Below are 22,327 nucleotides of genomic sequence, written 5' to 3'. Positions count from 1 at the left end.
AATTTATGTACATTTTGTTCTTCCTCTGTTGAAAGCATTTCACATCTGTTTTGGGACTGCCCTGTAACTCAACAATTCATTCAAAACTTCCAAACCTCTTTTTTTAACAATGACGTGTATTTGAATACGAATTTATTTTTGTTTGGTTGCCCTGACGCTCAATACTCTACTGTAAACCGTTATATTCTTTACGCTAAATATTTTATTTTTTCGACACGTTGTAAGGGAGATCGGTTGTGTTTTAGTTCTTTTAAGAACGTATTGAAACGCTATTGTGAAATTGAAAGGGTTCTTAGTAAAAAACATCATAATTTTGTTTTATCAATAGATAATAGTACGCATGTACAGTTGTTGTAAACATGTTTGCTTCATGATTTTTCTGTAAATTGAATTGATTTCGTGTTTGATTTTGAATAAAATCTTTCTATGAAAGAAAAAGAAAAAAAATCTATAGTCGTACGATGTGTTCGCTCGTAAGTAAAAAAAAATTCCCCTTTATGCACCTTGTTGGTTCATCACTTACCAACTATGGTATCGCATAGTTCTCCTCTCCATCCTTCATCACAAGTACAAGTAAAACTCCCAAGACCATCTGTACATACTCCATTTATACAGGGGTTACTGGAACACTCGTCGATATCGGCAACTGGTACTCTTTGTATAGCAAATGATTAACACTAAGTATTTCATTGATATCTTCATAAATTGTCTTTATTTACAGAACCAGCAAATTCAATCGAGGTCTTTTATGATACCCAATAACCCCTCCCCATGCGACAAAACATGGAAATACATCTTATAGTATAAACACAATCTGTCAGGATTATTCAACCTCACTCCTATCTACAGAGAATGAAAGACGCACAAAGTCAGACGTGCTTACAAACTCACATCCTTGCAGACCTATGGAGAACACCCAACTACAAACACCTATACACACCCTCACACACACTCACCCACACCCAGCCTCACACGCATCGGTCATCGGTTGTTTCCGTCACTTGACAACTTTAAAGTATTCATCCAGCTTGCAGAGTTAAATGTTTCAAGTAAACGGGTTCACGACAGTAAAACCCCCAATATCAATACCTATCAATCTGTCTGTCAATTTTAAAACTATATCCATTTTGTTCTCTTTCCAAACAATTTACCTGTATGCCCTAATATAACAATGACAATACATAATGTACATACGCACCTGTATATTTGACATATTGTGTTATAGGTATCAGTGCAACGTTTGTCCTGCCATTTATTATCATCTGTTACCACGGCAACACAATCTTGACTACCACCACCGTTTGGTTGGTCAGACCTCCAGTCTAAAGAGAATAACAATAAAATCTGTTTATAAGCCATGAATCGGCATGTATTGAGTTCGCTTGTTTTACACCTCACAATATTAATCATTCACCAAGAAAATATCATAGGAATCAAATGATTAAGTAACCAAATGCAAAGCGTAAAACAAGATAAAAGAATGGGGGATAAGAAACTCAGCCAGCACCTTTGACATGTTTGAGAGAATAAGGGAAGACAGATTAAATCATTCGATCATATTATAAAATCTTTATTTTTCCATCCTACCATCGATATTCTTTTGCCGGGGTATCTAGAACTGGCAGGGTGTTATGAATGACATTTTTAACGTTTCAAATGCCATTTGTGTTTGCTAAATACTATTTGTTTATTTTATGTGTAGTTTGACAAAAATAGTATCGATGTAAAGTGGACGTGCTGAAGAGGGACACGGGAGTGACAAGCACCAGCGAGCTGGCGACCTTAATGGGGGACAAGGAAGTGTGGAGGACCCAGGTGAGATCCCGGCAGAAGCCGCCTTAATCAAGAAAGCAAAGTGTGTTCAATTCAGTGGCAAGGCTGCCTTGTGGGATAAATTTTATACCCCAATAAACATATACATACAGTAAAAAGGGTTAAAGTTGAGATAGGAGCTTAAAAAGAAGGAAATGGAGCTACAAAGTGAAGGGAAGTAGATGTAAGAAAAAAAGGGAGGAGAGGGGTCACAAAGGAATCAACATGTCAATCCTAAGAAATGAAACATTTAAAGACAGATAAACAAGAATAAGCGATAAATAAAGAACAAAATATTAAACGTCCACTTACTTCTAGTACTCGTCAGTGTCCCTATGTCATCCATGGTACAGACATAATCTGTATCTGAGTCTTCATCAATACAGTTCACCCAGACTTGACGAGTTGATGAGAAATAATCAAATAGACCCTCAACCTCGGTAATTTCTGCGTCGGAGCCTACAAATAGAACAGATGCGTTCCTGGTCCCAGTAACAATGGTTTGGTTTAAAGTGACAGGGTTGAGACTATCACAGTATGCAACTGCATCGCTGAAAGTGATGTCTTCGGTGGACAGATGAAAACACTTGGTCGCTGTACATTTCCATTCTGTTAAACGTGATAAAAAGAGGGATGATAAAATTACACAAACGTTAACAATCCTAATAAAATAATAAAAATTGTTACACAAAAGAAGAATAGCAATTCATTTGGTTATTCATAAATCAATAAATAAATAATGAAAAAATATATCATTGAAAGCAAGAAGCGACAATTTTTTTTCGAGGCTGAACAAGACTATGCTTGATTTTAAAAGATACAAAAACAATTAAAACACATTATTTAGATGAATGTTACATTTATGATTATAATGGGAAGAGATTTTCTTTGTGAAATGGAGTATGTTGAAGTTGTTTGTATAAATATAGTTGTTGGTATAGTTCATATAACTAGCATGCCAAAATCTACATTTTTGCATTAAAAAAGTTCAAAATTCATGGACGCTCTCATTTGCTCGCTAATTCCCCTGTATAATATTATACATTGCCCGGCCCCTCGAAGTTTTTTGGCTCATTAGGCCCTGAAACTTACCAAATATGGTATCACATAGTTTTCCTCTCCATCCTTCATCACAAGTACAAGTAAAACTCCCAAGACCGTCTGTACATACTCCATTTATACAGGGGTTACTAGAACACTCGTCGATATCGGCAACCGGTACTCTTTATATAGCAAATGAATAACAAATATTTCATCGACATCTTCATGCAGTCTGTACTTAAAGAACCAGTAAATTCAATCGATCGTTTCAATCAATAATGAGAATCAACAAACTTAAAGGATTCATCCAGCTTGCAGATTTTGATGTGTCTAGAAAACAAGTTGATGATACTGAAATAACCCATTTGATAGTATATTCAAACATTTTCATTACTTATCAATCTGTCTGTCTATTTCAAACTATATCCATTGTGTACTCTTTCAAAAAAATAAAATTTTGGCCCTAATATATTAATGGCCATACATACACACCTGTATATTTGACAAATTGTGTTATAGGTATCGGTGCAACGTTTGTCCTGCCATTTATTATCATCTGTTACCACGGCAACGCAGTCTTGACTACCACCACCGTTTGGTTGGTCGGACCTCCAGTCTGAGAATAAGGGAAAAAATGTATTATCAGCCACAATCATGATTTATCGTCTGGAATTAACATGTATTCGTTGGGTTTCTGGATATAGTACTACGCAAGATACACCACAAAATATTAATCGTTTACCAAGGAAATATTTAACATATGTAAAAGCTAGCACCTTTTAGAGAATAGAGGAAGAAAGATTAAATCATTAATCATAAAATATAATCTTTATTTCTTTATCTTATGATCATTATGCTTCGAAAGGGCATCTAGAATATGGAAGGGGTGTTATGAATGTGCTATTTCAATGCTTTAAATGCTATGTGTCTTTCTTATATGCTACTTGTGTATTTTGCGTGTAGTTTGTATAAATTATCATCAATGTAAAGTGTGCCCAATGCAATCGCAAGCTGCCATGTGAGATGTATTTTCATACCTCAATAAACGGATAAATACAATAAAAATTGTTTTAGTTGAGATACGATTCAAAAAGTAGCGAATAGAGCTACAGAGCGAAGGGAAAAAGATGTAAGAAAAAAGAAAAAAATAGAACAGTTGTCATAAAGAAATCAACATACATGTTAATCCAAAGGACGGAAATAAATATCTAAAGACAGAAAAAAGGCAAACGATAAATAAACAAAAAATAAAAAATAAAACGCGAACTTACTTCTAGTACTCGTCAGTGTCCCTATGTGATCCATGGTACAGACATAATTTGTATCTGAGTCTTCATCGATACAATTCACCCAGACTTGACGAGTTGATGAAAAATAATCAAATAGACCCTCAACCTCGGTAATTTCTGCGTCGGAACCGACGAATAGAACGGATGCGTTCTTGGTCCCAGTTACAATGGTTTGGTTTAAAGTGACAGGGTTGAGATTATCACAATAAGCAACTGCATCGCTGAAAGTGATGTCTTCGGTGGACAGATGAAAACACTTGGTCGCTGTGCATTTCCATTCTAGAAGATAGTTAAAAATGGGGGAAAATAAAATGTGAGGATTCTGAATTTTGTTTCCTTTTTCAAAATGAGAATGCTCGAATCTAATAACTTAAAATGACAATGGTTTTGATAACATTATTTTATTTTGATGACATTCATTTAATGGTAGTTAATAATGAATAATTATTCATAAACAACTAATTTCCAAGGCGATAAGAAAAAAACTTTCTTTCTACAACGAAGCTGATGTACAAGAGAAACTACAGAAGATCTCCATAAATTGTCTCAAACGTGGACTATTATGGCGTACACACGTAGCAGTCCAAACATGCAAACCGAAAAGTCCCTATTGACTGTCGACTGAAGTACATATATTACCGACAATAACATTGAACTTTACCAAAAATAAAGCAGACCCAATTATGTGAAGGTATGTAATCGTTAACTAGCCGAAGAAACATTTTGGAAAGGTATTGGAAAGGTAATATAGTTTATTAGCGGAATCGTAAGAGCAGTGTATGTGACAGAACCACATTAATTCAAATTTACCTATGTCACAAAGATTCCCTGACCAGCTGTCATGGCATGTACATGTAAATATTCCCTCACTTGCGACACAGTCCCCGTTCTGACATGGGTTGCTCGTGCATGGATCCACGTCTTCAAGAGGTACTCTGTAAAAGGTGAAGATGAATAAGTAAATGCTAATATTACTTACTCTTAGAGAGCCATTCAACAAAAATAAAGTGATGAATCTCTTCATCTTTCAAAGCTAGTAAACGAACCAGCAGCCATGCAAATCACTACCTAACGTCCACAACTACGCAAACTGGTCAGATATTTTTATATTTACCCATAAAGCAAACATCAGAGCTGTTTTTTTCTCAGTACGGTTTTTCCTGCTCGATCGATCAATTGCTCTAATTATTGGTATTTTGACCGACCGACAATTGAATAAAAATTACATTCTGATTCTGTGTCTCTAGTACACAATTAAAGGCTGGATAAATTTGATAAAGTTGTAATCACATATATGACATCAGCAAATGAAACAAAGTGAAGAAAGTTCAACACTGAACTATGCGGAAGTTTACGAAAATTCACTTAGGCTATTTCATTGTGATATCAAGTATTGTACGGTTCTATGATTATAGAGAAGGATAAATGATAAATGTGAAAAAAATATCAAACGCTATCAGCCATCGAACGGTGGCCTTGTGTGCAGCTTAAGTAGCCACTGTTAGCATTATTGATATTTTATCTCTGTATAATCCTGCCCAGGCACACATCAACTAGTAAAAGCGTTATAATTTTTGTTCTTCTTCTGAGTGGACTTACATATGTATCTGACAGACTGTATCGTACTCCTCTGAACACGGTTTATCCTCCCATTCAGTGTGTACAGTACTCACAGCAACACACTGCTGGGATAAACCACCACCGGGTTGATCAGATCTCCAATCTAAAAAAAAACACCACCACTTTTTTCACTTGTCAGAAATTATCTCAAGGTTGAAGGCTGTTTCATTGTGTTTAGCTCTTTTTTCTTAACTTATCAACCATTTTTAATCTTCGCTTTCAACTGCAAAGAGAGAGGGAGAGGGAGAGGGAAGCTAGTGTCTTAAAAATATACATATAGATATTGTAAAAGATGAATGTCCCCATAGTCACTCAAACTGTCATTATGATTATAAAAACTGCCATCTTGCTAATCTTCAGAAGTAGAATTCATTATCAATTAGAGTTCTGTAGCACTTTGTGCGTGTGTGTACGTTAACGCAACATGTAAAGTGGACATGTGTGTGATTTTGGGGGTAGGTGGGCGCACACGCGCACATGTGTATGTGTGTGTGAGGGGGTGGGGAGGTTGACTGGTATCTTTGCCAACATAGAGCACATCTTCAAATCAGTCAGTCTCTTACATAGAGTGCTATCATGAGTAGATATTAAACTATTCAAAATAATCTATATTGATATTTATACAGTTTACTTGCTATCGGTATTCATTATTATTATTAAGGGTTCCTTTTATAATATGATATTAATGTTGATGAGTTTGTCACGGACATTGATGTAAGAGTATCCATTTAGAATGATTTGTTGATTTTCCTGTCTTGTGAAGATGTGAACCTACTGCAAGCTTTATCATTTTTCATTTCGAATAAAATTGTCTTTACTGATGCATCATCTGTGCCAATGATGAAAATAGATCCATCTTTGTAAATATTCAACTTTGAAATGACCACTTTCATACACGAAATATGTAAATTCACAACTCTATAATTTTCTTGAAGGAATTCGTCATCATAATAGAAATACTCTCTTTGAGGGCAGTTCATTATCTGTTTTGATTGCTGCAGCACTGTGTGTGTACGTGTGGAATAGTGTGTGCTTTTGTTAAATTGTTTAAAAGAATCTATGATGATTTTTTTATACAGTTTACTTATTATCAATATTCATAATTATTCTGGAAGGGTCTCGTCTATTATGTTATACATGTTGATGAGTTTGTCACGGACATTGATGTAAGTGTATCCACTTAAAAATTATTTGTTGGATTTCCAGTCTTGTGAAGATGTGAACCTATTAATAATAATTATACTTGCTTATATAGCGCTTAACGCCTTTTCAGAAGTCTCTAAGCGTTCTTCAAGTAACACAGCATAATTGTTTTAGCAGAGCAGCTGTTACGCACACTGCGTTCAAGGGGAAAATTCCTGTCAGGTACCCATTTACCTCACCTGGGTTGAGTGCAACACATTGTGGATCAATTTTTGCTGAAGGAAACTACGTCATGGCTGGGATTTGAACCCACGACACTTTGTTTCAAAGTCCAGAGACTAATCCACTAGGCCACAACGCTCCTACTGCAATTTTTGTTTGCCATTTTCCGTTTCGAATTTCATATGCCTTAAATAATGCATTATCGGTATCAATGGATGTTAAATAAAGATAAATACTGCATGTAAATATTTAGGTATTAACGAATCTTAACTCTGGAATGACTATATCCAGTTTTATACAAGAGAATGAAATAAAAACCTATATTTTGTTAAAGAATTCGTCATATTTTCATCAAAGGACTGCCCTATTTTTGTACTGCAAAAGTTTAATTGATTACTCTAGCACTGTGTATGGGGGAAGGGCTTTAGTAAAATAATTGCAAGTAACTCCAAGTTTTACAAAATATGTAATTGCACACAGTACTAAGAGTAGGTTACATGTTTTCCACCAGAGATATCTATGATATTAGTTGGACAAACTTGATGCAGGTAGGTCAAAACATTGATCCATTGCAATGCTCCTTGTACATTCAGAGAGAGAGAGAGAGAGAGAGAGAGAGTTGGTTAAAAAGATTTTAATCTCCCTTCCAAACAAGAACGATTGGAGGCATATACATTTTGACCTTCTGACCCGAAGTTGCAATGCCTCAACGAATCGTTACGAAATTTCTTTCTTCAGACATTAACGCAACCTCTTACCTAGGTCAATTGTACAAGGTGGACAGTAGTGTGGGTGTGTGTGTGTGTGGGGTGTGTGTGTGTTGGGGGTGCGTGTGAGGAAATGTGTACACACGCATGTGCGTGCATCTGTCTGGGGGTTTTGAAGGGTATATTTGCCAACATTAGCTTTATAGAACACATCTTCAATTTAGTCAGTCTCTTACATAGAGTGCTATCATGCGTAGATATTAAACTATTCAAAATAATCTATGATAGTATTTATACAGTTTCCATTATCATCAATATTCATCATTATTCTCTAAAGGGTTCTTTCCATAATTAATATAAATGTTGATGAGTTTGTAACGGACATTGATGTAAGTGTACCCATTTAGAATGATTTGTTGATTTTCCTGTCTTGTGAAGATGTGAACTTACTGCAAATTTTGTTTGTCATTTTCCAGTTCGAATATAATATGTCTGTACTGATGCATCATCTTTGTCAATGATTGTTAGATAAAGATAAATCCTGCATGTAAATATTCAGGTATTAACGAATCTCAACTCTGGAATGGCCATATTAAGTTTTATACATACAAATGCCTCAGCGAACCGTTGAAATGAGTATTCTTCCTTCAGACCTTAACGCAACATGTTACCTAGGTCATCGTACAAAGTGAACATGTGTGTGAGGTTAGGTTTCCTACGTAGTTTCCCTCAGGGGCGGATCCAGGATTTTCAGGGGGGGGGGCACAATTTGACAATCCCCCCAAAAAGTATTTCAAACAAAAATTAAGTACATTTGGTACACAAAAAATTTGACAAGCAAAAAAAAGTCCTCACTTTCAAGGGGGGGGGGGCACACTTGTGTTTTAACGGCATTTTTACATTACAAATTTTAATTGTGCCTCTCAAAGGGGACACGAGCTGGCTGTGCCCCCCCCCCCCCCGTGGATCCGCCAGTGGTTTCACTCATGTTGTGTCAGATTTATTTGAGGTGTTTTAAAGCTATTCTAAATATTCACATTGTGATGGTCATCTTTAGTAGTTATGATGGTGATGGTATATATGCATATACTCAATTTGACCTGTACATTCTTCAGTATGTCTACACAGTTTTGTTTCAACTTGTGAGATCAATTGCAAACCTGGGGCCCGTAACACAAAGATTAACAATGATCGTAGAACATTTTCTACGATTGATTGCATTGACTATAATGTACAATCAATCGTAAAAATAAAGCGTACAATAAATCGCTAACCTTTGTGTTACGGGACCCTGGAGAGAGAAAAAAAAAGAAAAACGTGCCAAACTCATCAGGTCAATAAAAATAAAAATCTTACTAGTGTCAGAGGTGATTGTACCATTGGCGTCGATTACGCAGACGAACTGGCCTTCGACGGACCGATCGTTACAGTTGACCCATACGTACTCCTCTGTAATACCAAATAAAGTCTGAACATCTCCGATCTCCGCCGAGGTGCTTACGAACAGCAGTGACGTATCTCCTGTTTCATCTATCGGTGATACTGGGTTCATACCATCACAGTAGGCCAGTGCACCATCGTAAGAAAAATTTGAACTTGCATGATTATAACACCTAGCCGTTGTATCAGAGCACTGCCACTGTAACTCATCTAGAAAGCACACAGGGAAAACGGAATAAATAAAGATGATTGTTACAAATAGAATGGAAGCCTTTGTAAATAGATCGGTAGTGATGCATAATCTAGCAGTAGGCTGTTCACATATGTTTAAAGAAAATAATTGCTATTGTCTTATATACATAATTGTCAGGTATTGATAAGAAAGTTGGGATATTAATCTGGGGCATTTTAAGTACACTTTTATCTCCAGGCAACACAATTAGAAATATCTTTATTTTCTTCATTGTTCATTTTTTAAGAAACTAGTCTGATTTGAAAGTTATTGTAATGCAATGACTTCATTATTTACGCATGTCATATAAAAATGAATTAAACCGTCTATTTCTTAAGGAAAAACAAAAATGGATATATTGGAATCGCACCCAGCTCATTAAGTATAAGAAACATAAAGCCCATGTCACTATTTCTTTTTCAGTGCTCCCCCCAAAAAAATATTTGAAAGAAATCCTATGAAAAATGATATAAGTGAAATATCGTGAAGCTATCCCCATCATAATATTGGTAAAGGCCTTTTGAAGTGAATGACAAAAAGATTGTTGACAATCTTTGCGCCTGAGTGAGCAACAATATCTTTACAAAATTTTGTATAAAATGACCCGTGTAAAACTTGGATGGATAAATATTGACATTTTTCATTAAGATGAAATGGACTTTACCTAAAAGATTGATTTGATTTGTTTCTAACCTTTTTTCTCAACATGTTTCCCGAGCTTTACCTGTATTAGGTACCGAATGAATGAGGCTTGATTTATCTATTCTTTTATCCTTGGGATACAACGCCAAGTTTGTGAAAATATAGAACAACATGTATGAAAAAAGTAAGCTCCCTAATATTGCTTATCACGCTTATGCTTAATATGTCTATTAAAGGAAAAACATATAAAATGATTTTTTTGTCCAATTTTATGTCCGCAGATCCACCTGGCACAAGCAACTTTTTTTTCAAGTTTGTTTCATTCCCCGATCCCTTGAACGCAACGTGACTGTCAGGTTTTTTTTCGGAATTCACCTGCGAGCATAAGCATTAAAAAATGGGCAGTGCTCAATCAAACCTAGTATTAGGACAACAATCATAGTACTATCTCATAGAAGAGATCAAAACTATTATGTGAAAAAAAAAAACGTCTGTGATGTAGTTTCTTTCGATTGCTATGACGCTTTGATAATGTAATTGTTTTTATTGATAAGCGCATAACATGCATAATATATGAAATATCCAAACCTCCAGTTTTTGAGCTTTGACTTTAATGTATACCATGTTGCTTCACATCTCATTTCGTGTTTCTTAAATGTTCGAGTAGTTTAACGTGGTAATTGATGAAATCACTCACCTAAATCACATCTGATTCCTGTCCATCCAGTGTTGCATTCACATGTGTATCCATTGGTTATTTCCGTGCACTGTCCATTCAACATGTATGAACACGGGTTACTGTCACAAACGCTGGGAGCTGAGGAGTTAAATTGTACATGTTTACCATGCATGCGAAATGATAATAAAAAATTGTTGCTTTTGTATAATTTCTTTTCAACAAATTGCGTTTGTCAATCTGCTGGAAGGGGGGGGGGGGCACAAGCAAAGCACCACCTATTCATGGGACCCAAGGGATGAACAGATGTAACATCCCCCACATAAATAAAATCGCTTTCAATTGTCTGAGAAAATGTAATTTCGGGGAAATTACATCACACGATATATGGAGGACCTGCTCGTCTGTGACGTCACAAGATCAAAATTTTCAAAAATTCATGAATTCGTTTTTCTTTGATTTTTTTTCTCGAAAAATCAAACGTTTTTTTTGTCTGCTTTTATTAAAACCAACTTCTTCAGGGTTAACTTCCCCTTTCATACTCACGAATAAGTTGGTCACATAGTTCTCCTTCCCACCCTGCATCGCAGGAGCAAGAGAAGAAGTAAACGTCATCTGTACACTCCCCGTTCTGGCATGGGTTGCTTGCACATTCGTCGATATCCAGCGGAGAAGAGCTGCAGTTAAAATCAAATGCTCAGCTTGTGAATTCTATAAGTATATACTTTTGATAAGTATACAAGTACACTGTTAGCTTTGCTGGCAATCAGTTATTTACATTCAACTTTTCGAAAAGTAATAGAATTCAAAAATATATATATATTTTAAATTTTACACTCAGACTTGAAAACAGGACAAGTAAAACAAACATTTATAATCATGCTACGTATATCACTACACAAACAATGCGAGCATAATGCGCGAGCTGAACATTCTGTATAAATTGATACAAAAGGGGACATTAAAGGATTATTTCTTTAGGGATTCACTAAAAGCACAGATATAGCTCTCCAATTAACTAATGCGCATGCGAAGCTCAAGCAGACATATTAAAGATTTTGACAAAAAAAAAACAGATCACTTCAAGCAGATCTCGTAATCACGAATAGGATAGGCCTATATATTCCACTTATATAATATTCCGAGCGAAGGCTGAAATTTTTATACGTTTAGACCAGAAAAAGAGAGTATTTCATAAACTATTTACTTATGGATCACTGAAGAGCATATCTTCATACAGTCGAAAAACTGTTTTGAAATCTTCCCCTTAATATCGCAATCAGTGGTATGATGTGCAATTTGACAACCGAATCTTTTTGTAGAGATGTTGGAAATCCATAATCTGCTTGTGTGATATTATTTTACTCTGAACTCTAACCATACTTACATATGTATCTGGCAGACTGTGTCGTACACCTCTGAACATGCTTTATCCTCCCATTCAGTGTGAACAGTACTCACAGCAACACACTGCTGAGACAAACCACCGTCTGGTTGGTTCGATCTCCAGTCTGAAGCAATATAATAGGCAATAATTATTTTAATTTAGGTCCGTCTCAATGAAAATATTAACATACAGATTTATACTCTCAGAACAGAATGACTGCCCCAAAACACAATCAAATAATAAAAAAATTAATGCAAGTTGGAGCATGAAATTGGTCTTACTTCTTATGGGTGTCGTGGTGCCACCAGCATCGATTACGCAGATGAACTCGCCCTCAGTGATAGTGTCATTGCAATTGATCCAAACGTACTCTTCAGTTATGCTTAAAAGGCTTTCGACTTCTCCGATCTCTGTGCTCACAAACAGCAATGAGGCGTCTCCTGTCTCTGGTATAGGTGACACTGGGTTCTTACCGTTGCAGTAGGCAAGTGCAGCATCGTAAGAAAGCTTTGCAGGTGAGTGATTGTAGCATCTAACAGTTGAATTAGAACATATCCATTGTGACGAATCTAAAAGTGGATCGTTTGGAGAACACAGATGAGCAATCATACATGGGTAATTATTGATTTTACAATCAGTGTTAGTCCGAGACGGTCTCAAACAAAAAAGAGCTCGATCGACACAAAAAGAGCCCGAGACTTTAAGGTTAGTATTCCCAGTTACTTACATCTGCTTGTACGCAAGATATAATTATAATTATTGATATCATTATGTTGTTAAGACAAAATTATAATTAACATGTAATTTAAATTATCGACTTGCGAAGATAACGTATCTGGACGTGTCAATATAAGAAGTCTATTATCAAGTAATGGCTCTTCAGTGAAAGCACCCGTACTTCAAATCTTCTGCGGTTTTGGAGAAGTCATAGCAGTCTCACGGATCTGGGGCACTTTGCCCTCCTCCTCCTCCTCCTATATGTATTAAAGCAAAGAAAAAAATGGGAAAAGGTGAGAAAGCCATGGCGAAAAATGATAAATACAACAGGACTTACCCAAATCACAGTTAGATCCTGTCCATCCGTCCTCGCAAACGCAGACATACCCATCGCTAGTCTCGACGCACCGTCCATGGAGCAGGTGAGAACATGGGTTACTGTCACAAGCTAGAACGGCTTTTAAAAAGGGGATCAAAAGAAACTTGGAACAAAAACAAATTCATACATTTGAAGTCTCTGTCGGAGATTGAATATAAACAAGGTGAATACTATTTGAAAATTTAACTTTTAAGCAGTTCATTTTCTCCCATTTCCTTTGTAAATCTAGGCGAGGGGTGCAAAATACAGCAACTATTGCTCAGGAAATGATAGAAGAAAAAAATTGGCACTATAATCCTTCACATATATACTGATATATATATATATATAATATATAACGATATTACATTTCGCGCGTTGGACATATATGAGATAAAAGAGGCAAAGAGGTAATGCATTATACTAGTTCCAACAGAGTTTATTTCTAAGTCCAAATTTTCGACGTAAATCCCACGTCTTCTTCATTACCTCTTTGCCTCTTATATATATTTATTATTTATATATATATATATATATATATATATATATATATTGATCATTTTGAATAGTGGTGCCAAAATTTACACCACTTTCCTTACCAATGGTTGCTATTGTAACAAAACTTATCCTCACAAAAAGGCATTTTAAAGAAAACTACCACCCAGAACTTAATCAAAACAACTTCCGTAGCTTCCTTGTATGACCCCCGATACACGACCAGGATCCCCCCATCGCACTGAGCCATATATTCGAAATGGCATCCAAGATGGCCACCAAATACAGTATTTCCTTCAGTATTTACTTTTAAATACATCATTGCAACATAAAAATCAGTGTTGAAATCCGGTCCGATCAGTGGAGGGTGATAGCAATATAAAAACTACTTATTCTAAATTTTGGGGGCACTCCAACATCAAGTGCTATGTTTACGAGGGTACATAAATATGTACATAATACCATCTATCTCATCTGGTTTTGAGTCATGATATCACGATTTTTGTCAATGGACTGTTTTAATGGTTTTAATTGTGACCAACTGTTGAATTACGGTTGGGCTACCCATGCATATCAATATGCTAGCGAGTGAAGCGAGCGAGCAAATTGTCAGTAGGTGTTCAAATCCATGTTTCTTAAAAAAAAATGAAATAAAACAATCGAAATGTACTAAATGAAAACTAATTTACTCATTGCTTACAGGTGAGATGAGAATGGAAAACGATGTCATTATAAATATCAGCAATAAGGGTGTCTTGAGAAATGAATTATATGCCATCACAGACCACAATATAAGCTTCCCGAAACATGGAAAATAGCACTTTGACGCAGAGGAAATGAGAAGTATCTGTATGACTGTGCCATTAGTGTCTCATTGTAAATTTTAAATGAAGCATGAGGTAGGCCTATACTAGTCTTGTACAAACTACCCCCTCCCCTTTTTCTCAAAGGTACCGTGACAGGACCCTTCCCCATTCACTTTGGTGTACTTAACGGATGTATTGTATTGGTAAATATTGGTGTGTGTTTTTTACTTGATTGATAAGAAAGCATGAATGCTTGTAAGCAAGCAAGCAACCAGAGGACTGACGGCTTAATGTCCTTTCCGAGGGAGCTGGTAATGAGGATAAATGCCTTACCAGAGGGGACTAGCGCACCAAGCATGCCAAGTGGGAATCGATCTCGGGTCAATGGAATCTGAACCCCCCACCGCTCTACTGACTGAGCTCTCGCGCCTCCCGATTTGTTTATGATCAAAGTTATTAAAATGTTTTAAAAGCCGTTGAAAACATTTTAATTCATTAATGACTCACGATAACCTTGCCACGAATATAACCTTTGATATACAATGCTGTGCATGACTAAACAAAATTCATGAATTTTACTATCAAATGAAGTTAATAGTCATTAGGAGCACCCATTCACTACTCATTGTTATTGGCATCATCAAATATTCAAAGCGAGAGGTGCTCGTTCAGATGGCACTAACATGGAACCATGACGTTTAGCAATTGATTATTGTGTGGAGTCAGTTTATTAAGAGAAAGGTTATAGAGAAAAATGTTATATGGATAATATTCAAGTGCAATCATGCTCGAAAAACAATTGCCAAGGGAGCTAGAAATATCAGGGAGGGTGACTAGTACTCCCGCCCTATATCGTTACCATGGAACTGCAGTTTCAAAGTAATAATTACAGGAAATATGTTTTAAATCCCAAAACGCATCTTAATTGTTGAATATTATTGGTCCATAGCCATCCTATGTGCTGGTTGCTAATAAAAAGGTTTCCCTAGCAACCGTTGCTATACTTTTTAGAGTTAATTTTGGCACCCCCTGAATGTTTAGAATGTTGTTTGATCATGTGTGTCAAGTTTTATGTTCTTATCACAATCTGAACATTATTTTCACCTCTCGTCTTGACTTTTAATCAGTATGAGGGTAATTATGTGTCCAACCAATTTTGAGCAGTATTTTGTACAATGCGGGAAGCATATTGTCCAGTAAGGTTAAAAAATAAGCAGCAATTACTTTAGAATGAGCAAATTTTTTTCATCACACTGGTTAAATAAAAATGCCCACTGTTGGTCGGACACAATTACCCTCACGGAGCATTTTAACCCAATATTTTTTTAGAGTTAGTTGGCTATGTATATCGATTTTTTATATTTCAGAATACCATTCCTATCGATTAGTAGAATTGATTTTCATCATCATTGCGCATTGTGTTTCATAATAATGACGCATACATCACATACATCTCTTCATTCATGAGCGTGGATCGCGTGGAAATACTTACTTCGTCCACAGTTGATTAATTGCTCGCCAAACCTCGACATGACCGCAGCATCTTTGGTCCTCTCACATGAAGTACTTTTGCATTTACGTCTCAGGCAATCTAATATGATACAAATATATTTAGAATGAAAATAGACATGATAGTTCTAGTACGTACAAAATACAAATGCATGTATATTTAAATTCATGCACTTTGAGTGGCCATGGGATTTGACAGGTCCACATAAATTAATTTAAAACGCACCACTGTGACAGTATACTCAAGTGGAACATAACGTGAACACACAGTGTGGTAGTAGAAAGTCTGGATGGGGGATAATATCTTAGAGGGTTCACCTTTCTGGAGGGAAAGGGTTTAGATAGCAATGTTTCGTCACCACCTTGGCCTTTGTCATGATGGATTTTTTTAGCATTTTGCAATAGTAAGATTAAAGGATATGTTACAAAGTTTTCTTTTTATGGATTTTAATGAAATTTGCACCCCCAATTGAAGTTTCCCCATTGGCGTTCTTACACACCTGCACACACACTTAAGCAGGCCTGTTCTTGCTATTTCCACGTGGGCTTACTATTTATCAACTTCAGACAGTTTCCGCAAGGTTGAATATTGAATGTGAAATCAGGAGTGGTGCTACTGCTAGGGTATTTTGATAGGGGTTAGACGATTTCGAGTCTTAAAGAAAGAGAGAGGGAGAGAGATAGAGAGAGAGAGGGGGGAATTATGAGAGAAAGGAAGAAAAAGAACAATTAAAAGGGAAAGCGAAAACAATGATACATAACGAGAGGTATTTGGTCTTGTAAATCTGTTACCGATGTAAAAAAAAATATAGGCCTATGACGTAGTCACATGATCGGGGCAGGACGAAGTAATTTCCTCAATTTGTCAAAACTTAGAATAACCAAAATGCTAGAGAGATTGCAATATATATTCTATTATATAATATAAATAAATAAATAGAAGTTAAAACATACGTTTATTATATCAAAAGCTCGACTTCACCACGGAAGTGCAAAGCTTGAAGGAAAGCAATAATAATTTCTCACCTGAAAATTGACATTTTCGACGTCCTCCAGTCTCACCATCGTAACACGTGATTTCTGACATTCCAGATACCGATAATCCAAATACTTCAAGGTAAAAAAAAAATCGACATAAATTCGATCACACCTATTATCTTTCACACAGTCACTGGTATAGATCGAACTTAAGTCAGATATTTTAGCTTTCTTTTAAATTTCGCATTTTCTTTTCTACCACAAAAAGATAAAAATATCTGTTTATGAGTCGATTCCTAGCATCTTCCAGTAATAATAATACCAAAAACATGGAATTCTTCACCATGTTCACATGGCTGTTTTAAAAGCCGCATGGAACTCATAGATTGTAATTATAATTAATTTTCAAAGTATTGATAGGGAATATTCGCGTAAGCTTAATTAAGCATTCAGCCTCATAATGCACTCACTGCTTTATCAATATCTAAAACGCTATCATTCAAATAAGAACAACCTGAATGAAAATTAACTTACGGAGACAGATCAGGCTGGCGATGATTATTGCTGGTGTGTCCTTGAAACGCAAAATCAATGGTAGAGGCAAATGATAACATCATTTGTATTATATCAAATTAAATAGTTGATATTGGTATACAACCAACAATAAAAGCAAACACAATACAAAAACACATGCATTTTCTTGTGCGTTCAAAGTGAACAATGATACTGATATTCAATTGAGATTTCAAAGCAAGAAATTACGTAAGCATTCCAGATATCATGGAGATAGCAGGATACAGATATCGCTTAGACCAGTACCGGCCGCACATAAACGTGTTTAGCGTTTCTGTACATATATAGGCATATACAGATCAGTTGTTAAACCGGCCATGTCACGATACCTTATGTCCAAACAGCGCGGGTTTTTTAAATCAAAGTTTGACATCTGAATCCGTTATCTTTGTTATAGAGCTAATAGCCTTTCTGTTCTCATTGAAAGCATTTTGAGACGTTGCTTTTACAATGCACTTGGCCAACTGTTAATACCTTCGCTAATGGACGCATTGTTGTCGTCCTGTGGATCTTATGAAAAGAAAAAAAGCAGTGTTCAGACTATTTCCCGCTTACCGGGACATATCTCCCTGGTCGCCTATCTTTCTAAAATCCCGGGGAAAGAAAACAGGAGACGGTGGATTTTTCTCTCGAGCGTTCATACTGAGTTTTCCGGAGGATGTCTCGGTAAGCGGGGGATAGTCTGATCACGGTGATAGTGACAGTATTCTTTTGCTAATTCTCACAACCCTCAATTAGTAGGTCACAAAACTGAGCTTGGCTATGCAGCTATGCAGGGCACTGGGAACAATTTTGTTACTGGGGGTGCTGATGTTAATTTGAAAAGCAAAACAATAAAATAAAGGGTTTAACTATAAAATGAAGGTCATTTTGGTTACATTTTCCCCCTTATAGCACCTTCCAAATACCTTGGGTGCACCCTATGGGGAAATATTACACGCAGCATCCCCAACAAAAATTTGGTGGTGCTTCAGCATCCTCAGTACCCCGCTTGCCAAGGCCATGTGACTGTGATCACGTGAAGCTAGCCTTGTTAGTAGATTGGTTAATTCATTGACAGAATTCTCTCCAAATTACCGAATATTACAAATTATCTAAAGACCCAGACTGAAGCTAAAAGTGAAATTGACAAATAGGGAATATACAAGCTAAATAAAAGTGTAAGAAAAATACAAATTAACGGGTTTCGACAGTAGGCCTTATCGAGCTTCTAAATATTTGGATATGTAGATCATAAATTAGATGTTTTTAAATCAAATTTTAGAGGAAAGCGGCACATTCAGTGATTATTCTTTTTTTCTTGGCGATTTCTTTGCTTGGCTCTTATTGGGCCCAAATTGCTATGCCTGGAAAAGTTGTTACACAAAATCTGAATGCGGTTTGAATTGGAAAGCTGCGCCATGTGAGCGGGATAAAAAATATGGTAGAAAGTATTCCAAGGCTATAGATCTAATCAGTTCAAAGAAAAGATATTCATGATATCTTTATCTGATAGAAGTAAAGAAAATAAAACGCGGAATCTGAAAAGCCAAAAAAAAAGAAGGAAAAAAAAAGACGCCAACTTTTTCTGTGCACAAACCTACGGAATCACAACATGACGTCATGGTCTTGGGACCGGTGCAAAGCACAAGAAAACCTATTTTCGAAACCCGATAATTGGAGCTATTCTTAGGCAAAAACAGATGGTAAGAGGTAACAAGTGGAATGCCTCTGGCCGTCTCACCTGCATCACGCGATTCAATATAGCAGCAGTGCTGATTTTGAAAACTACTATAACTCGCACAAGATGTTCAGTGATACTTGGTTACTCTTATTTTCACGTTTTATGAACTAGACCAATACACTTATAGAGATATGATGGCAATTCAACAAATACCCCCAACGTGGCCAAAGTTCTTTGACCTTACATGACCTTTGACCTTGATCATGTGACCTGAAACTCGCACAGGATGTTCAGTGATACTTGATTACTATTATGTCCAAGTTTTATGAACTAGACCAACACACTTTCAAATTTATGGCTGTAATTCAACAAATACCCCAATTTGGCCAAAGTTCATTGACCCTAAATGACCTTTGACCTTGATCATGTGACCTGAAACTTGCACAGGATGTTCAGTAATACTTGATTACTATTATGTCCAAGTTTCATGAATCAGATCCATAAACTTTCAAAGTTATGATGGTAATTCAACAGATACCCCCAATTCGGCCAAAGTTCATTGACCCTAAATGACCTTTGACCTTGGTCATGTGATGTGAAACTCATGCAGGATGTTCAGTGATACTTGATTAACCTTATGTATAAGTTTCATGAACTAGGTCCATATATTTTCTAAGTTATGATGACATTTCAAAAACTTAACCTTAGGTTAAGATTTTGATGTTGATTCCCCCAACATGGTCTAAGTTCATTGACCCTAAATGACCTTTGACCTTGGTCATGTGACATGAAACTCAGGCAGGATGTTCAGTAATACTTGATTAACCTTATGGCCAAGTTTCATGAACTAGGTCCATATACTTTCTAAGTTATGCTGTCATTTCAAAAACTTAACCTCAGGTTAAGATTTGGTGTTGACGCCGCCGCCGCCGTCGCCGTCGGAAAAGCGGCGCCTATAGTCTCACTCTGCTATGCAGGTGAGACAAAAATGCATAAAGCTTGTAGAGCGGTGTTAAGCAGTTTTTAAGCTTTCGTTTGGTAATTGGTACAGGTATTTTAATATGTGTCAATTCCACTTTTGGGTACAGTCTGTGTCTTTGATGCCCGTTTAAGGATTTGGTAAAGAATCAGCCATGTAAACTGGACTCAAACATCATGCAACAATCAAATATTACAAAAGAACAAAAGTCACTGAATGTGTTTTTAGCCGTTAAAATTTACAATTGGCATTTTTCAGCCTTGGTAATTTTGACGCCCTCTACGTTCGTTGTTGATCATCTTTTTATTAGCATATATATTATTTTCTAAAGAGTTAAATGCTGGGACAAAAATATGAATTTGCTTTTGAAATCGATAAACTAGATATTTATACTTTACGTAATGAATTCTTATCTCATTTCTATTTTAATCAAATCAAACATTAATAGATTAGATGCCAGAAAATATCGCAAATGCCCTCTATCACTCTATCAGTATTATACTTTATAATTGTTAAAATTCATTATGAGTGCATAAATTCGACATCATTTATGTGAATTATGTACATACGTGTACAGGGATTTATGTAACCTAATATGCATAATCGAAGAAAAAGTAACCACAAAATTATGGGAGAATAATCAGTGAACTCACCATAGCTGTACGTTGCACTTGCAATTTCCACTACCTCAAAGTCTGCACTGACCGGCACCTCATGAGACTTTCTATGAACGATGAAGAAAGTCTTTTTTGATGCTCATTTAAAACTCTTAACTCGACTGACCGTAAGAAAGCAACAATATATCATATAACCAACAACCATATTCCTTATCCGATTTTTGTTTTCTTAAAAATGTGTTGAATTTTGAATGTTTGGTTATTTTAATCGCATCTAACCTTAAAAGCAAGAGATGATGGTGAATAAGATTATACCGGCAACAAGTCAATACCATACATATGGCGGTTTCACACACAGGGCATCCATAGACTCATGTGACCGTTAAATATCTGTACCTTCATAATCAATTGCTCTCGGCAGTCATTTCTTTCTCATATAAAATGAGATCGATTATGAATAAGAGACGAAGTTGTAATTCCTTCCGCCGTTGCTATACTATCCTTGGCATGCCTCGGGGTTGTGGAGATACCATACCCTTTGATACAAATGCCCCTCCCTTCAAGTTCAAAACCTTGCTTACGTCGTCGGCAGTCTATAGACAAGCCAGCAACAAAATAATACAGGGTTTTCACTCGCAAATGAAGCCATTTCTCCCGCACCTTCCACCACCCCCACCCCTATAACGCGCTCGGAAATACACACTGCAGTCGCAATGATGCATGATTAATAACGTATCTCGTTAAGCACTTTCTATAATCAGATATTCAGGCTTGAACTAATCAAGAGATCCTGTTGCAGAAAAAGAACAAAATATTGACAGACCTTGGAAAATAATTCATGAGTATGTAACCAGAGGTAACAAAACTTTAAGGTCATGGAACACTTCGTATTTAATTGTTTTTTTTTTGTCATAGATAAATTTGATATATATGAAATGAAAGGCTAATAATTACTATGACATTGATTATATTTTACCTAGCCCAAAGTAAGGCATGACTGCAATTAATGGATCCCAATGTCAATGATGTCATAATCTTACAAGGGTTGTATAAAGATACACTGCAAAAAACCTTGTCAATAATCAACAAAAGAATAAACAATATCGATTCTCAAGTTAATTTCATTGAAATATGTTTACTAACTCATGTAGGATTATGACATCATTGGCATCTGGATTCATTCATTGCAGCCATGCCTTACTTTGGCGCAAATCGAACTTTACACCACGGTAAAAAAAAAAAAACCTCCTGATTATCCAAGCGTTAACACATAACACATAAAAATAGTTTTAAATCATTTGTGAGAAAATAATCTATAAGGCCATATACGATAACTATTAAATAATTTTGTTCATGAAATCATGTTCATGAAATACGTTTTCTTAAATTGGGGATTTATGAGGTGTCAGTTTTTTTTCCCC

General features: G+C 36.1%; 1 protein-coding gene across 1 annotated transcript in view; it reads right to left on the bottom strand.

Annotated features, from left to right (window-relative positions):
- Positions 1 to 22,101, bottom strand: part of LOC129270011 (neurogenic locus notch homolog protein 1-like) — a 33,193-nt gene extending 11,092 nt beyond the window's left edge. Inside the window, exons 1-18 of the mRNA XM_064105650.1 lie at positions 20,943 to 22,101; positions 17,609 to 17,648; positions 17,123 to 17,206; positions 16,080 to 16,178; positions 13,266 to 13,385; positions 12,493 to 12,780; positions 12,212 to 12,335; positions 11,371 to 11,501; positions 10,846 to 10,965; positions 9,191 to 9,484; positions 5,742 to 5,865; positions 4,953 to 5,077; positions 4,125 to 4,421; positions 3,346 to 3,469; positions 2,905 to 3,035; positions 2,125 to 2,421; positions 1,199 to 1,322; positions 524 to 654 (exon numbers count right to left, since the gene is read on the bottom strand). Of these exons, the coding sequence (XP_063961720.1) occupies positions 524 to 654; positions 1,199 to 1,322; positions 2,125 to 2,421; positions 2,905 to 3,035; positions 3,346 to 3,469; positions 4,125 to 4,421; positions 4,953 to 5,077; positions 5,742 to 5,865; positions 9,191 to 9,484; positions 10,846 to 10,965; positions 11,371 to 11,501; positions 12,212 to 12,335; positions 12,493 to 12,780; positions 13,266 to 13,385; positions 16,080 to 16,178; positions 17,123 to 17,206; positions 17,609 to 17,648; positions 20,943 to 20,945 (2,656 nt within the window). The 5' untranslated portion in view covers positions 20,946 to 22,101. The remainder of the gene's footprint in view (positions 1 to 523; positions 655 to 1,198; positions 1,323 to 2,124; positions 2,422 to 2,904; positions 3,036 to 3,345; positions 3,470 to 4,124; positions 4,422 to 4,952; positions 5,078 to 5,741; positions 5,866 to 9,190; positions 9,485 to 10,845; positions 10,966 to 11,370; positions 11,502 to 12,211; positions 12,336 to 12,492; positions 12,781 to 13,265; positions 13,386 to 16,079; positions 16,179 to 17,122; positions 17,207 to 17,608; positions 17,649 to 20,942) is intronic.
- Between the last annotated feature and the right edge of the window lie 226 nt (positions 22,102 to 22,327).

The sequence above is a fragment of the Lytechinus pictus genome, chromosome 10, assembly GCF_037042905.1.
Source record: "Lytechinus pictus isolate F3 Inbred chromosome 10, Lp3.0, whole genome shotgun sequence".
Taxonomy (NCBI): domain Eukaryota; kingdom Metazoa; phylum Echinodermata; class Echinoidea; order Temnopleuroida; family Toxopneustidae; genus Lytechinus; species Lytechinus pictus.
This window is presented reverse-complemented; position numbering and strand designations above follow the sequence as displayed.